The sequence below is a fragment of the Ascaphus truei genome, chromosome 14 (genome assembly GCF_040206685.1).
Source record: "Ascaphus truei isolate aAscTru1 chromosome 14, aAscTru1.hap1, whole genome shotgun sequence".
In the NCBI taxonomy this organism is placed as follows: Eukaryota; Metazoa; Chordata; class Amphibia; order Anura; family Ascaphidae; genus Ascaphus; species Ascaphus truei.
In genome coordinates this window covers 30,629,265-30,646,503 of record NC_134496.1, presented here as the reverse complement: position 1 = coordinate 30,646,503, position 17,239 = coordinate 30,629,265, and the positions used below count along the sequence as shown (strand labels likewise).

Genomic DNA, 17,239 nt, shown 5'->3' with positions numbered 1-17,239 from the left:
TTAAGATTATTTTGAAAAGTGGGGAGAGAAGGTGCTTGCAGAGTGTGAGGGAATTCCACAGGCATGGTACTGTGACGGAAAAATATTTAAGGTACATCAACAGCATTTAAGGCAGCAGAAAAATTGAGAAGGATAAGAAAGGAAAAAATGACCATGGGATTTTGTAGACCATTGGCTATTTTAGTGAGCACAGTCTCTGTTGAGTGAGCTGTACGAAAGCCAGATTGTAAAGGGTCCATGAGTGCATTGGGAATTAAGAAAGTTGATCATACAGGAGAACACAAGACATTCTAGCAGCTTGGAGGCAAAAAGACAGCAGGGTACAGGGCGGTAGTTAGTAAGGTAAGTAGGTATAGGGTGTTTTTGAAAATACAGTAGATGTGACCATCATATGCTTAAAGGAGGAGGTAGAAGATATGGATTACAGTGGCTACTGAAACAGGAGAAAGAGTTCTGATAAAGTGTCAGGGAATGGGATTGAGATTGCATCTGGTATGGGGAGAAGAGAAAATCACATTAGAAACTTCCAAATCTGTAACAGGAGAAAAGGAGGCGAGAGTGGACGAAGGAGGTTTAGATAGAAACAGAGAGGGGAAGGGACAGAAGGAATCTCATTATTGATAGCATCCACCTTGCCATTAAAGTGGTCTACAAAGGCTAGATGAGAAATGAAGGAAGGATGGGAAGTAGGAGGAGAAGGTTGGAAGAGGGAAGATGGCATAAATTGGATTTGGGAGTGTTGGCCTTAGAGAGAGCAGAGTTAAAACCGAAGAGCAGAAATGTATAGTGTAGAAAATCAGCATGAGTGGGAGATTTACGCTATACAGTAGGCATTCAGTGGAGCGAGTGTGAAGGAAGTGTGTTTGGGAATTTATCCAAGGTCGTTAGAGGGAGGGTATTCCAGAGCCAAGAAGGGGCATATAGATCATGAGGAGGAGAGGATAGAGATTATCAGGTTCAGAGAAAGGAGATAGAGAAGAGAGGTTAGTGTTCAGGGCAGATGCCAGAGCAGGCAGGTCAATGGAGCAAAAGTATTGAGAGTAGCGAGTAGAACAGGGAAGAGGGGGGTCAGGAGAATGAGTGGTGGTGAATTATGTGAGGTGATGGTCACAGAGTGGAAGGGGAGGATAGAAAAATTAGAAAGGGAACAGATTTTAGTAAAAAACAGGTCTAAATAGTGACGATCCTTGTGGTGCTAGAATTGGTCAATTGGTGGAGACCAAAGGAGGAGGTTAAAGAGAGAAGGAGGAAAACCAGGAATCCAAAGTCTGAGAGGAAGGTGAAGGTAGAGGATGTAGAAAAAGGCCGTCTGTAGATGACTGCTACAGTATGTACAGTAACAGAGCAACTCCTATTGTTATCTATATTTGTTCGCTATAACGCCTTCTATTGCTCCCTAACTGCCCCTATTACTCCATCTAATCTCTCCCTAGAACTCCCTTAAATAATTAATTTCATATGTTTTTGGTATAACTATAGTAGAACCCTGTTTAATATGCCATGAATCTGTCTCTTCTATGTCATGGAAAATGTTAACCTCATTCCTTTAGATGCCAATAAATATTTCCCTGACAAGTAGTGACTTTATGGCATTCTGAGTGTTGGCCCTAACTGTAACAGGCCATAGTCCATTTGTATCTTCTGCCATGACACCTTCTGGTGCTAGAGGACACCTTACAGCTTATTGACTCGAATGGCTTGTCATGTGTCTTTCAGGGTTGGAGAAGACTGCCTAGTAAATATGCCCTATATCTGACCAGTATTCAATATATTTCCCTTTTGGCATTCCACAAACCCTCAAGATAAATGGTAGCTTTGCCTGGCCTGCCTCCCATTGAAAGCTTTCCTCTTCTTACCTGAGATCTTGGAAGAGGGGGATTGGAAGATACCCTCATTTTTCCTCCACTGCTTCACCCTTCTTGTGAGCTTCTTGCTCAGCTGGACTCTTAAAGTTGGGATTTCTGGGTACTTCCTCACCTTCTGCTCCAGTTGGGTCGACACGAGGGATTTCAAGTTCTTGTGGACATGCGAAGGAATTCCCTTAGCACCCTTAAACAGAACAAGGAGTTCTAGGTTACTACTAGTAGGTGTCAGGGATGTTCCTAACAGGGATTGAACTCTGGTGGCTCCCAGAAAGGAGTTCTGATGGTCTGCCACCAGGGTTGCTATTGTCTGCTGTTGAATTTTTCACAGAAGTTTCTGAAAGATATCAATTGTCTCATTCCCTGCACCTGTTTCCTATATAAGACCTCCCCTTCCAGCTTCCATTTGCCTGTTTATTGAGGTTTTCATCAGTACTGAAGCTTGCTGCCACTGCTCTGTCACTTCGCTGTTTACTTCTTGCTATTGCTGTTTTCCAGACCCTGCTCAGACTTCTCTGCTTGCCTCTCTCCAGCCCTGACCTTGTCTGTTTATGGACCATGGCTCTTTCCTGCCGCAAGCCCTAACCTCTGCCTGTTTACCAACCAGCTCTACCTGCCTACCGCCAACCCTGGTATCTTAACACATCTACCCTCCTGCTACCTTGTTCCAGCCACTGGAATTCAGTCCCACAGTCGCTCCCCGTGACAGTAGAATTGACTATGACTGAAACAAACCTTCTCCTAGAAAAAGCTTAAGGAATAAGATGGCTGAACTGTAATGCTGTCCGATTTTATAATAGCATGGACTATTTTAAAATGGACCTCTCCCTTCCTAATCTTATGACAAAGTACAAAGCCTTTGAAAGTGGCATACAACCAAATTAGTCTGACGGATGGTGATAAAGATCAAACTTCCTCCGGTGATACTGTAACACACAATTGCAAAGCAATGCATATGCAGAAACATGTGATGTATCAGGTGGACATATGTATATACACGTACGTATGTATATATATTTTTGGTGTGCCTATCCTTTTGTTTATATATATATATATATATATATATATATATATATATATCAAATGGAAATATTACCGTATGCTCATTTGTATGTCTTAGACAGGCCTGCAACCCTGCCTTTCACCATTATTACCCAGCACACAGCACTTCCTGGGAAATGACATGCAAATGAGCACTCAGTGCCACCTTTTGCTTCAAAACCATTAACGTATATGTGTAAAAAGGGGGGATCTTGATACCGCATGCACTCCGTACCTCAATCACGGTACCCACAAAAAGCCGACTAATGACAACAAATATTATTGTTCCAGCGGTGCTCCAGGACATAGGATAATATGTAACACAAGAAAAAGTATCCCAATGGAGCACACGGGTGTACCAAAATGTATCAAAAATGTATTTAAATTTCACATAGTATAAAAGAACAATACAAAAAGAGTTAAAAGTATGACATGGACACCCTGCATGAATCCTGACAAATCAGAGAGGATATGTCCAATTGGACCCAAAATTATGGTAGCACATAACAAACAGCATAGGGTATATATATATCTATATGAAAAACCCCAAATGGTGTCACTCCTGTGTATATCTGGAGAAGGTAGACACATAGACATACACTGGGTAGTAACTATAACTGCTAATTAGCACCATACAGCAAAGTATGAGGGAAAGTGAAGGGAAACAAAGCAAACAGTTTGCTGATTAAATAAATGTAACCCACTATATTTATATAATTTAAGGCCATTTGCATGGACAAGAGGCCACTTTAGCGTCATTTAGTAAATCTGAGTCTTTGTTTAAATTACACTTTACTCAACAGAAGTATAGACCAGGGGTAATTTTATCCTGCTGTGACCTTTTCCTCACCTTTTTGACCCCAATGCTTTCAAGCTTCTCCATCAACGTCTCCTCCAAGATGGGGCGGAACTGCCTGATGAAGTCAGGGTTCATCCGTAAATCCTCTATGCGTTTTAGAGTCCTGTCCAGAGATTCATCCAACTCTACAGACCATGTGACAAGCAAAACCCAGTGTCAAGGTCCATTGGTCTTACACTTATGAGGCGGAAGACTTATTGATTGGTATTATGGTAATGTCTTTGACTATGGGGGGATATTCTAGTAGCTGTGAGAAGCGCGTATCCATGCGGAAAGATCCCTTTCCATATGGAGATAAGAGAGATTGGGATTGCCATGTTTAACCCTGCAGCTTATAAATGTTACAGACACGGTATGTACAATGCGATTTGTAACATAGAATATGTTTATTCCATTCATTTTGACCATGTCAAACTGTGCGGTTTTGTAAGGATAAACTTGCAGCTACTAGTATATCGCCCCAAAGAGTGTAACCTGGTTCAAATCCTTTTGTCAGCTCTCCTTGTGACCTTGTGACCTTGTCCCTGTGTCCCAGCCTTCACAGGCTCCACAAATTGAATGTTGAAGGTGGTGACTGACAGGAAAGGAATATAACAATCTAAGTGACTCAGTTAAACAAAGCAACTTGCTGGTTTTTGTTTTGTTTGGAAATTAGGAACAATTCAGCCTCAGCTCACCATGTTTACATCGTAACGTTAAAACTACTTGTAGGTGTCAGATTTTGTTTAAAAAAGATATAAATCACCCAGATGTTATCCCTTAAACATCCTACTTTCATTAGAACACAATGGTCCTAGGAGGGATGGACCATTTCACCTGAAAGATGGGCAGCACCCAAATGCTTACAGTACCTTGCCATGATGGCTTGGGATACTGCTCGTAACTAACCTCCAGTGATGTGTACAGAGGAAAGCGGTAAACATCATCTCCAGCAAGAAAATTAGGATACAAAGTACCCTGTACATCCTAAGGGCCACTGGCATGGCAGCCCTCATGACGTACAAGGCAACGACAGCCTAAGGGGCTTATTTTAGATCCGCTAAAGTGGCCGATTGTGCCGTTTTTGACCGAACGTCTCCATCAACATCAATGCCGCTTCATACAATATAGAATTACCACATAAAGGTTAACTTCATGCACTGATACTGGCCTAACTAGTGCAGATTGAACGTACCATCTTCAGTTGATTCATCTGCTTTTGCTTCGTCAACTGGCATGACCTCTCGAGCTTCAGCGTTATAAGGATGAAATTAATACAGAGATTACTCAACCAATGCAGTCTGTTTATAATGGGTTCAGAACAAAGATACAGAGTAACTGTTACACTGATTCCATCTGGTCTGAGACTAGTAGCGTTTAATTCAGTTACCTTTGTGCTATAACCATATAAAGTCCATACAGTATCAGAAACCGTATTAACACCTTTTTCTTTGCTATATTATTGATGGTAAATATTGCACTGTGATACAGGAATAGTATATACAGTAATATATGCAATTTGAAGCTTGTTATGGTGACATTATTAAGTGTTGGATAAAAAAAAGCCATTAGCTTAAACCGAATCAAATAGATATACAGTATACAGGGATATAAAGAGTTCGGAAATGAATGAAAGGATATGTAGAAGGAAAGGAGTGCAGCATCCGCATCAGTAGATCAAAAATAGATAGGGCAACTCCAGATGTAGTAAAATTGTGTTTATTGCACAATCAGCTTAGCAATGAAGGTGTAGGAAACACACCAACATGTTTCATCCAACAGGACTTTACCAAGGTGAAGCACCAGTTACCAAATCACCAATCGGAAATTAATTAAAGCCTGCTATGGCATAAAAGGGATCAACCCCGCCAACACACAGATGACTAGAGACGAGCACATTTTTTCTTCTAATTATAGGGTTAACTGTTACATCATGCAACTTTTCTTAAAGAGAGAGAGGGACACTCGCTTAGCCACTAGTGGAACAACAGGATGCGCTAGGGGAGGTAGTAGGAAAAACACGAACGAAAAATTCAAAGCCCAAAACGTCACTCCAGAGGCGGAGAGTGGGCGATGAAAGGAGCCCCCAGTTACCCTGCACGAACTGCTTGAGAAGGGTATAGCGGGAAGTACTAATGGTTTAACCAGTGCAAGATATGTAATCGTGTTTTGTAACTTTTGTTCAAGGAAATTAAAATTCTGCTGCACCGACGTGAATATCCATCATGTAGCATGAGTAACATGAGTGCTCATATCTTCAAAAACCTATAAAGACCACTGAAATAATGCCTGCCTTGATTAATCTATTTTTCAATGTAAAATGAGATATCACTTTGCATGAACCCCTCTCATGCCAGAAGGATTGATTTCTTACAGTGCCAAAGGGGGTAATTCCTTTAGTGTCTGGCATTCAAAAGGTTAATCCATAGTCCACTGAACTTAATCACCAGGAATTTGCTGACAGATAGGAACCACTTGGCCAACCTAGTCTGCCCATTTTCCTACCTGTTGTACAATCTCAGACCCTGGCCTGCTCTCATATTTAGTATAGCCTTATGTCTGTTCCAAACATGTTTGAACTCCCTTATTGTATTAGCCTCTACCACCTCTGTTGGGAGGCTATTCCAGGAATCCACCACCCTTTAAGTGAAGAAACATTTTTTCACATTTCCCCCTAGCCTTCCACCCTCCAGCTTCCGACCGTGGCCCCTTGTTCTAGCACTTCTCTTGTTCTGAAATATGCTTTCTGTACTTTGTTGAATCCCTTTATATATGTGAAGTTTCAATCATATCCCCCTCTCCCTTCTCTCCTCTAAGCTGTACCTATTAAGGACATTTCGTCTTCCTTGATGTCTTATGCTGTAGATCATGCACCATTTAGAAGCCCTTCTTTGCAAAAAAACCCATTTACTGATGTCCTTCCAGAGATATGTTCTCCAGAACTGAACACAGTACTCTACAGTAGGTGAGCTCTCACTAATGATCTATCAAGTGGCATCACCCCCCCCCCCCATCCTCTCTCTGCTCCTAATACCTCTCCCTATACTGTACAGCCTAACATCCTGCTGCCTTTCCCATTGCTTTGTTACATTATTTTAATGCCAGAAAGTTTTATCATCCTCTTGACCATCATCAAAATATTGATTGTTTTTTTTCTTTTTCTTTGTATTCACCAGTATTGATTGTTACACCAGTATTGATTGTTACACCAGTATAGGTAATTATGCAGGTGTAAAGTATCTGGGGTTTGTCATCTTTATAACAAATATTTGGTCCAGTACTCTCCATACCATGAAGACCCTTTTTTCTCAAATGGGCAAAAACTTGCTTCAAGTTGCAAACACCCTCTTACCTTCTCTGTGTGCGGTTAAATTCTTAATCTGCAGAATTGAGGAGAAAACAATACAGTTGTAGTTATCGGTCTTCATAAACAAAGCTGCATCTCTGTACATGTAATATTCAATGGTTGGCATATGTGTATTATATTTCCCTGTTTCATTTAGGCTCAGGCCCAATTGTGATATAGAGTAAGATGTCAGTTTTATGGGGAAAAAAGACCATTGCATCGCTTACTGTAATACCTAATCCCCTAAATTGCTATAACCACTTTATGAATTACAATATAGATCGCGAGGGGGCATATCTGCGAAGATCATATTTACATTTTTATCGTGCATCAAAATGTTAGTACCTGTACTAAAAAGTAGTGCAAACTTTCATAAACTGCTTCATATGTATGAAGGGCGCTATGTGACTTCATATAATCAGTAGTTGATTTAAATTGAAGTCGGACGCATTGTGTCATATTAAATACCCGACCGACACAATTTAAAGTAAAACAGAGTTATGCGTATTTTTTTTATAATTAGTTTTACTAAATATTAATTATTAGTGTAATATTACTCAAAAAGGCTATTCTGTAAAAATAAAGTATTAACCTATATAGTGATACATCCACGCTGCGTCCTACATTTTTTATTGATAGATAGCAACTTAATTCTGCGCTAACGGTATAAACAGACCATTTAGGGTTTACGCCATGTTTAATCTGGCAAACGATTTTGACCCATTTAGTATTTTTTCTTTCGCTGCACAGATCTATTTAGTACGTTTCATTAACACCAAGCACATTACATTTCTGTGTGCCAGAATATTTGACTAAAACAATGTTTGATGCTTGAGGCTCACTGTGATAGGACATTGCCTTGGTTTAAAAAGGCAGCACACATAGAGCCTGTCTGTAGTTGATGGGTCCAGCAGGGAGCTGGTTAATTGTAGCTAGAGTTAATTAGCCAGTCTCCACCTGGCTCTTCAGGCGGCTTTAAATGTGTGCTGCACAAACTGCATGGGGCTCTTGAGCACAGAGGGACTGTGTTTGTTAGGGACAATAGAGAAAGCCAGAAGTTGCATTTGTCTTATACCCTCCATCTTGTCTGCACTGGCTAACTAAAATCATGTAGTCAGCTTTTTGCTAAAATATATTCTCTCATGTAGTTAGCGTTTTACTTGTTACTGTTTTATCTGTAATAGGAGGCTAGTTCCCTGGGAAGCTGAATCACCCCACATAGCTTCCATGGAAACCAAGGTTGTACATAACGTAGGTAGTGGGAATGTTATGTATTCCAGACAGTGCCTGTCCTGGGAGATTTACGCCCCAAAGATCACCCCACTAACATGTATTGCCCCTAAATTATGCCTCTAACCTAAGTTATGCCTAAGTTACGCCTCTAACCAAATGTTTTCTTTATTCTGTATAAATCTTTTTACCCTATGCTTAATAAACGAGACAAAGGATTTGAAACGTTGCGTGCTTGTCATTTCATTTCTTTCGTTTCCCGGGCCTGTACGTTCTATCAGATCGGAGCTAGCAGTGCCAGGGCGTGGTTCCAAAGCTTCCCGGGAAGTCAGCAGTGTGGGGCTGTGTGTGGACCCAGTCACAAAGGCCTCCAGCCCTCTTTCCAATTGGCAGGGCAACTCTGACTTACAGTGTTGCCAGAAGAAATTCCCAGGGAACCAGACCCTCTATTCCAGGGTGCAGTGGACCCTGGAACCCACCAGAGGGTGGCCCCCTAACGGATACCAACAAAGACCTGGAGACAGACATAAAGTGCACCATGCTTGCAGGTACCTCCTTGGACTTTGGGGTAAGAGGTTGGCAAGAGACCTACTGTATACTGAAAGCCCTGCAGATAGGGACTGGGAAGTGAGTCATCACTTACAAAGGGATAGGCTGTTTGTTTAGTTGTGTGCTTCCATAAAGATGTATTGTTTGAAGCTATGGGCTGAATAAAAGCTATGGTTTATTTCCCCCAAATATGTCTCCCTGGTTGTACCTCTGCACTCGTCTCCTACACACACATTGAGAAACAAAGGTCAGTACTGTACTGTACATATGTGCACAAACAAGCACAATAAAACTTGACATTTTCGTGGATCAATTTTACACCAAAAAGGCCATTTGACATTTCTTTGTACATTTTTTTACTGATAAGGACAGATAAGTCAATGTTTGATAGCATTAATAAAGATGAATTTGTTTTGTATTAAGTCTAAATGGGGTGTTAAAAAGACTCACTGTTTGGTCTTGTGACTTAATGACCCTGGACTGATCTTTTATCTGGGATCTGAGGGATTGAACTTGTCGCTGGATCTGTTGATCTGTTGCACGTTGATCATGGGACATAGAAGCTCTGAGTCGCTCATTCTCATTTACAAGCTGGGAAGTCAAGACAAAGTAATTTTATTGAGATAATGTATCATGAATTAAGGAAAGCACAGATCCCTAGTGATGCACTCACTAGATCAAAAATAATAAAGTTTTAATAAACACATAGAAAACAGAAAAAATCAGCTATTTAAAACCTAAAATAGCGCATGTACTATCAAACAACAGTGAGTAAATTCTCACTACAGGCAGAGAAAAACTGTAAGACCTGTTGCATAACAGGTAAGTATATTACAGTGTATTGCTCCAAGGTATAAGGTGGGGTAAATGCCCAACAAATAGAAGGGGTCTTGGTCTGGCAGTGGGTAGGGAAAGGTAGAATCACTGCATAAGTCACTACTGAGTCAAAATAAGCTTCTTGCCAGAACGTGTTCTCCTCAGATGGGGAGATACAAAGTATACACTAATTGACAGGTGCAAGTGACGTCATAGCGCGACCAGGCTAGCAGTAGCCTGGTCAGTCTTCATTCGCGGCTTGTCAGCTTTGCTCCAAGATCAGCTAAAAAAGATGTGGGCCGTGCAGGATCCCACTAGCTAGTGTTAGAAGCTATCACAGCTTGCATGGGGGGCATTCTGGGATTTTAGTGCGGTGTGGGAGACTCTGCATGTCTGTGATACAGCTCCCGGCCATAGAACTCGGCAGTAAAAGTATCATACCCTGATTGTGGGTTACAGACCTGCAAGGTAACATTTTGATACAAGAGTGTATCTATCTCGGCAGTATTTACCAGCACTACTGATCTCTCTCTGCTGTCCTTAATTCATGTACCCCTCTATCCCAGATAGCACCACTGTTAGCTTCTCCTCCCATAATTACTAGCTGAGCAGGGCTCACCCCTTCTCCTCCCCCCATCCCTGTATTTCAATGTATCATGAACACACATGTTCTGCGAAGGCAGATGAAGATTACGGCATTTGCTTACAGTACTGCATCTCTGGAACTCTTGCTACCAGTATTTGCTGTGAAGTCCTTTTCATCAGGACCAAAAGTGGCTTCACAGCTCATTGAATAGGAATCAATATTTGCCAAGCTCTCTCTTTGCCATGTATAAGGATCACCTAAAAAGCCATCTTTTAGAAGAGGCATTTTATCAGCAGGGAAATACCAATAGATGCTTCAACCTTCAACCACTGAATCCACATTTGTGTACGGCACTGAAATACCTACAGTATTACACTTATATTTCTCCCTGATTTTTCTATGTAGCCATCACCCCATTAGACATTAGATTGCGATCTTCCTGGCTCGTGGATTCCCTGTTCAATGCTTCCACTTTTAATTACTGCATAAATAAAAATAAACAATGCTAGTTGGCGGAAGATCTCATGAACTTCAAGTGGCTGAGGTAGGAGTTGAACTTCATTTACATTCAAGACCAGAACTTTAGTGATTACACCACACATCTTTCACTCCCAATGTCCATTAAATGCTGCAGATTAGTAGAAATAGGACCTTTATTATATCTTCTTTTTTATTGTTATGTTGCCAGTGTTACCTGCACGATGTTGACATTTAAAGACAATTTTAATCGTCCTACTGTAGACTGTGATGTGAACCCTGAAGCTCAGATTAAATTCCCCCAAGATTTCGTGTTCTTTTTTAACAGTCTCAATCCAAAATAAGATGTTCTAATATTGTAAAGATCTGTTGCATTGTCATGGACCAACGTGACAATTTTCCATATATTATCACATATTTTCTCTTCAGGTCTTTTGAAATTATATTTGAAGTAGAAACCTTTGAAGTCTAGAAAACATGATACCTTCTGATTCAATTTAACCTTTTATATGCTTGAGGTAGTTGTAACTCTCTTGTGCAAAATATTACTGGAATCCAGAAATCCACCCAGAATTAAAAGACCCCCTCATAATTTATTCTCTTGTTGTATTTTGTGAACAAAGGATGTACCAGACAGTAGAGATGAGTGAATGTGTCAACATTTGACCCGCAAATTATTCGCAGAGGTTTTGACAATATTTTATTCGCGGACTAATATTAACATGTAAGATGTAAAAATAATTTGAGTGAATGCATGCAATTCCGCCAGCAGCCACCATTCGTACATTCGATTAGAAGTTCCAGACCCTGAAGTGTGGATTATTATTATTAGTTACCTTTAAACAACATGTGGAGAAACATGCTGATAGGGATCATTAATATATCCTTTTAGCATATTTTCTAGGTATCTCAGGGATGCCCATTCTTGTGCACTAGTGTATCTCCACGTGTTGTTTGAAGGTGTGTTTGAGGGGATATATAGCACTTGGGAATCTAACTAAGAATAGACTGTGTTTGTTTCTCTCTCAAAGCCATGTTTCAGGAACAGCAATTTCTTGGCAAATCCTACTTTGTAATCCAGGCCCAGCTGTTGCTATTTTACTGCCACGCTCAATGTAAAATATCACTAAAGTTGCCAACTGTCCCCAGAATAAAGATTTTACCTCTTCCTTCTCCCCAGTGTGCTCCCTCTGTATATCCTTCAACTTATTTTTCCACTCTGTTCTCTGCAAGGGAAACAAAACTGTAACTATTAATACAACAATGGTAGATATGTAATTTAACAATTGTGATAGGTGGGCAGATGGATGGGTTTATAGGGTGATGAGGGAATGGATGGATAACTGGATAGGTAGAGGAATGGGCGTTGGATGGAGTAATGGATATAGATGAATGGAGTTATACATAAGAAGGGATGCAATAATGAATATGGATGGATGGCTTCAATAAAATGTGTGAACAAATTAGAACTTTTCTTTGCTGTCACTCTAACCTGTCGCTCCATCTCCTCCCTCAGACTCCACAGTTCCTTCTGCTGCTCACGTCTGTCCTCCTCATCTTCCAGGGTACCAAGATTAGAGGTCATTAACTTCTTAACCTCCAGGTCTTGAAATCTCTAATGGAAGAAGTCATGGAAGGCAATGAATAATTGTTGGGCATTACACCCTCCTGTATGGGAATAATTAATACACCCACCCTAGGATTACGTTTGGCAGACACTTATTCTAGCCTTGCACCTTGCTAAAGTATATCAACAGCAAATGTATTATTCTGATAACAAGGAAGAAAGTACATTTGAAAAATTCAAGCAGCACTGTGACATTTACAACTGTATTGTTTCATCGTTCTCTGCGTCAATGGTATATTACCCTAACCCTGACTAGCTATGGTGAGTCCATCATCCACTGCAATTCAATTACTGTACGTTTACATGAATAGTCTCTTTTTGTAACACATAAAAATAAAAAAGATATGAAGTTAAATCTAGAGTTCCACAGCGTCAATTCTGAAAATACCCCCAACATTTGTAATAGCTGGAATCTCCATCAGTAGAGAGTGTTAGCTATATGCGGAATTAAAGTTGTATGTATCATGATGCAGATTTAAAAGGAACTGTGAGAGGCACTCACCATCATTGTTTTATGTACCATGTTCATTTTCAAGGGGAGGGTGTGGCTTTTACCCGCTAGACTTGCCCCTTCTAGCTGCTGAAGGGGTTATTAATTGCTTAGTTAAACCACGTTATCGCTGGCATTAAAACATGCCTATATTTATATAGATGTGTCCATAATATCAACATAGCCCATAAAAATGACCCTCGTGGGGGGATATGTCACTGCAGCTAATAGCAGAGTCTACATTTACTGTATATATGTTGTCTTACTCACGCTTTCAAAGGTGGAATTCTTAATGGTTATATCCTGAAGCTGAGAGAGGAATTGTTTCCTCAATCTATCTATCTCATCTTGAAACTTTATTCTCTCTTCCTCTTTCCATCTTTCAAAGTCCCTCTTCCCATCTTCTTCCCGACGACGTGCTTCCTCTGCCTCCTGCCAAAGACATAAACTGTACTAGGGTGTTAAGGAACAGGGTAGCAATCCCTCGGGATCTTTTAGGAAGAGAGGAATAGGCACAGAGATGTGATGCTTTAGCACTGTCTGGAAAATGTAATCCATCTCAATCCCATGATGGATGGATCAGCCTTGTTTCTGAAAACATTCTTGTACGTCACCATAATGGTTAAGTGCAAGAATGTTGACTATAATGGTTAAAGTGACATGGGGTGTACAGGGGTACCTCTAGTCATTTTATTTAACTTATATTTTCACTTATTTCACAGAAAAGGGGATTAATTGTAAAACACTTTCCTTCTCTTTTTTTCCCCCAGCATAAATATTGCTTAAATCTTTTTAAAATAAAGTTGTAAGAATTTTGCTCAAATGATTAACAAAATGTGTGTGTGTTTTTTTTAATAGGGAACTATTACTTTTTAGAGTCACTTCGACCATTGGATTAATCCTTTGAGTGGCTCAGGATATAGCTACAACATCATGGGGTCTGGCACTTTAGGTGGTCCATGACGTAGTAGCAACGTCCAAAAGTTCCTGCTAGTTGCACTAGGTGAGATCATACCCTGCATGCCCATGCAGCTCAGGATTCGATCTGCAGTGATGAGCAACAAAAGGGCGATGGCCCCAACCCTTACGTCAGTGACAGAACGATCACGTGGCTGCTTCTCCGGATCAGAGTGCGGAAGGGGCCGTGGCCTTCTGGCACCGCAGCGCCTCTTGCACTGAAAAGGTTAGCATCATAGCATCCCATATCGAATCGTTCACCCACACTGACAAAACTAATCATGAGTCCCATAATTCTAATCATTGGTGAAAGTTTCATAAAGAGGGGGAATTTGTAGACTAAATCATATACTGTATGCTATAAAAGTGGAAGTTTAGGTTCATAAATAAAAAGTAGAAATGTTCTGTACCCCCTCTCTTCAATCAATGTTTTTGATTTATCACTATGAGAAACAGGCCAGCATCTGCATTTCTAGGGGCCGAGACAGAAATCTACAGCTATGCCCCAGCTTAGTGAGTGAATTCAGGGTGATCTTGTTGAGCAGGGGAGGTGCTAAGAGGTTGTGGAGTAGGGCCCAACATCTGGTTAACTAACCAGACCCTGTATTGCCACTGGGCCTGGGATAAGTGGCCAAGTGCTCCCTTCTTCCCCTGATGGTGACTCTGACGAGAAACCAGTGGCCATCTCTACCTATTAGGAAGACTTGTAAGAACATAAGACTTGAAAAAATTGGGGCAGATCAAATTGTTAAGCCAAGAATTCTGACTCTGACAGTGGCAAGTACTGGAGGATTCTGGGACACAGCAGCATGTATAATCACTCTCTCATTGCCGCCAGGTACAGTTTGTCTCTGCTACTTGTATCTATTACTGGACTTCCTTTCCATGAAAACATCTATTCCTTTTTTTAATGAGGGCTACAACCCAATTAAGCAAAACTTTAATCTTAATGTTCCAGGTAATAACTTTTTACTATTGAATGTATATACATAACAGTGTGATCCAAGAAGGATCAAAAAAGAATCCCCAAAGCACACAGCACTCAATGCTGGAGAAAAAAAAATATACTGGACAACAATGATCCGACAGGAAAAATTACCTGTATAGTCAGCTGTATAGGGAATTAATGACCCTTATAATACCAATAAGTCCAAAGAAAATAATAAAGTTTTATTAGTGTAAATACTCATTAAAAACACATACATATCATTCAAACCTATTAAAATACCCCATTCACAGGTGGCTAGTATAGTCAGTAATTACTCAGTGGACTATCTACATTGATATGAACTCTGCTGATTCTTATACATCCATGTCAGTGATTCATTTAAAACCAATACAATGTTATAATCCTATAGAGAGTACTTTGTATGATAGGTTGATTAATATCACACTATATTCATTCAGGCTTGTTAGTGTAGCATATCCTTGCACAGATTAATATCCTATTTGTATATATGTATATTCCTATATAGGGATTGATAAACAGCAACATTAAGGTATGATGGAACCTATCCACATGTATTTACACATGATCCAGCTTGTCCAAGTGGTTATTTCAACTACACTATACATACAAATAGGTGATTCTCAAATACTTAGCTACTTTCTGATCACTTTGTCCACACAACAGACGTCTATGGGACTTTCAGTGACTAGCCCTCATTGTCTGCTTGAGCTTTGACACGTTGGCCAGTAAATGGGAAGTGGTCCCAGTACCTGCATTCTGCGCTGATGCTCAATCTCCCTCTCAGCATCCAGCTGAGACCGAGTCTTCTGCAACTTAGACTTCAGGTCCTCAATTCCATCTTCCATCTGCTCCACCTGCTTCTTCTTCTGTCGTTCTGCAGTAAGCACAAGGTGCAAAACAAGCTTGTAAAGGGTCATTGTGGATAAGACAAGTATCTTTTGTGTATGTAATCCTCCACTGTCATCTAGATTGTGGAGGTCCTACTGTACTTCTAGCAAGTACAAGCCAAACTGTTCACCAGAACTGTCAGGCATTGGTGGGTTGATATAAGGTGGGCTTAAAGATAGAGAATTATCACTGGTACAACCCAATGTTATAATACTGTACATTAAAAGACCATTGGTTGCACTCCCTTCAAATTCCTGTATTATGATTGGACCAAGTCTTAATGGGTGTAATGGTAATGGAATGTTGGAAAGTTCTAAGCCTATATTACATCTGCAACTATTATTATTTAATTAGACTTGTACATTAATTAAGCAAGGTTTATCATTGCAATAGGGTCTTTTTCAGACATCCTTACCATATACTGTTGTTATGGAGCTGTAAGTTTGCAAACAGCTGTAGGTCCCTAAGCGAGCAATCAAACAGTTTCTCACTTAAATTAACCTTTACAAAGAGCTATTCATATTGGTATTAATATTGATACTCAATCTGTTTTTTTTTTTAACTCATTATTGTATTTATGTACTGCAGGTATATTTTATTTACATACTTTAGCACCAACAGTGTGTATAGCGCATTACAAAATGACAATACTGAAAAATAAAGTACAAACAATGGGGGGAAAGCAGCAAGTAAATGACAAAATAAGGTCAATGGAGCTCATGCACCAAAGATCTCTTTAATTAACCTTAATAGTGCTGGAGGTACCGTGATCCCACAGTGATGGAAATGGAGGGGGCTCCACTTTTGCTTCCAGATGGCCGACCTCTCCTTTGGAAGACCCAGCATTTCAAAGAGTTTCCATGGTATTCAATGGTAGTGTTGGTGCAGAATACCACAACGTCTCGGAGAGGACTATAAAGTTTACTACACCAGTACACCAAGTTTTAGCAGCAAATCGGGACCCAGATGCAATGAGATTACTGCAGCATACCAGCCTCAGTGACCTCAGGGTGTCTGCGCTGATGGTGTTCTTGAAGGTATGAGTAGTTCATGAAGGCCTTGTCACACAGTTGACACTGTGAAGAAAAGGGATACAATGAAGAGAGATACATACTATCTTATTTAGCAGCACATCGCAGTCCTAAAGCACAATCATTGCACCAATGATGAGCCCATAAAACTAGTACTGAAACCTGTAGTAACGAATGCTATATCATAACTGTGCCCCCAACCCTGCTAATTTACCTTGCGTCTGTCATACCCTCTTATCCCAACACACAGAGGGTCCCTGTCAAGCCAATGGCAACGGTCACATTGTTTATTTCCCACAAAAATGGAACGTGTAAGGTTCCTAAACACCTATATCTATAAAGAGATACTACCCATACTGAATATAGGGGCTTATGTTACAAATTAGGGCAATATTTAAGCGAAATTGCTGCAAAGTGTCTTTTTCACCCTCCGCTTTCTAAGGCCTGGGACATAGTCCCACAGACCCCGCTGAGCTGTGCTGAGCCGCGCTGAGCAGATGAACGTACCCCCTTCATCTGTGATCAGTGCGG

General features: G+C 40.5%; 1 protein-coding gene across 5 annotated transcripts in view; it reads right to left on the bottom strand.

Annotated features, from left to right (window-relative positions):
• The window catches only part of DZIP1L (DAZ interacting zinc finger protein 1 like), a 39,187-nt gene that overhangs the window by 7,825 nt on the left and 14,123 nt on the right, over nt 1–17,239 (bottom strand). For all 5 annotated transcript variants that reach the window (XM_075570302.1, XM_075570300.1, XM_075570304.1 and 2 more), the window contains exons 3-12: nt 16,669–16,753; nt 15,539–15,663; nt 13,133–13,294; nt 12,238–12,360; nt 11,909–11,971; nt 9,317–9,457; nt 7,094–7,121; nt 4,937–4,990; nt 3,754–3,887; nt 1,857–2,049 (exon numbers count right to left, since the gene is read on the bottom strand). In XM_075570302.1, the coding sequence (XP_075426417.1) occupies nt 1,857–2,049; nt 3,754–3,887; nt 4,937–4,990; nt 7,094–7,121; nt 9,317–9,457; nt 11,909–11,971; nt 12,238–12,360; nt 13,133–13,294; nt 15,539–15,663; nt 16,669–16,753 (1,108 nt within the window). The remainder of the gene's footprint in view (nt 1–1,856; nt 2,050–3,753; nt 3,888–4,936; nt 4,991–7,093; nt 7,122–9,316; nt 9,458–11,908; nt 11,972–12,237; nt 12,361–13,132; nt 13,295–15,538; nt 15,664–16,668; nt 16,754–17,239) is intronic.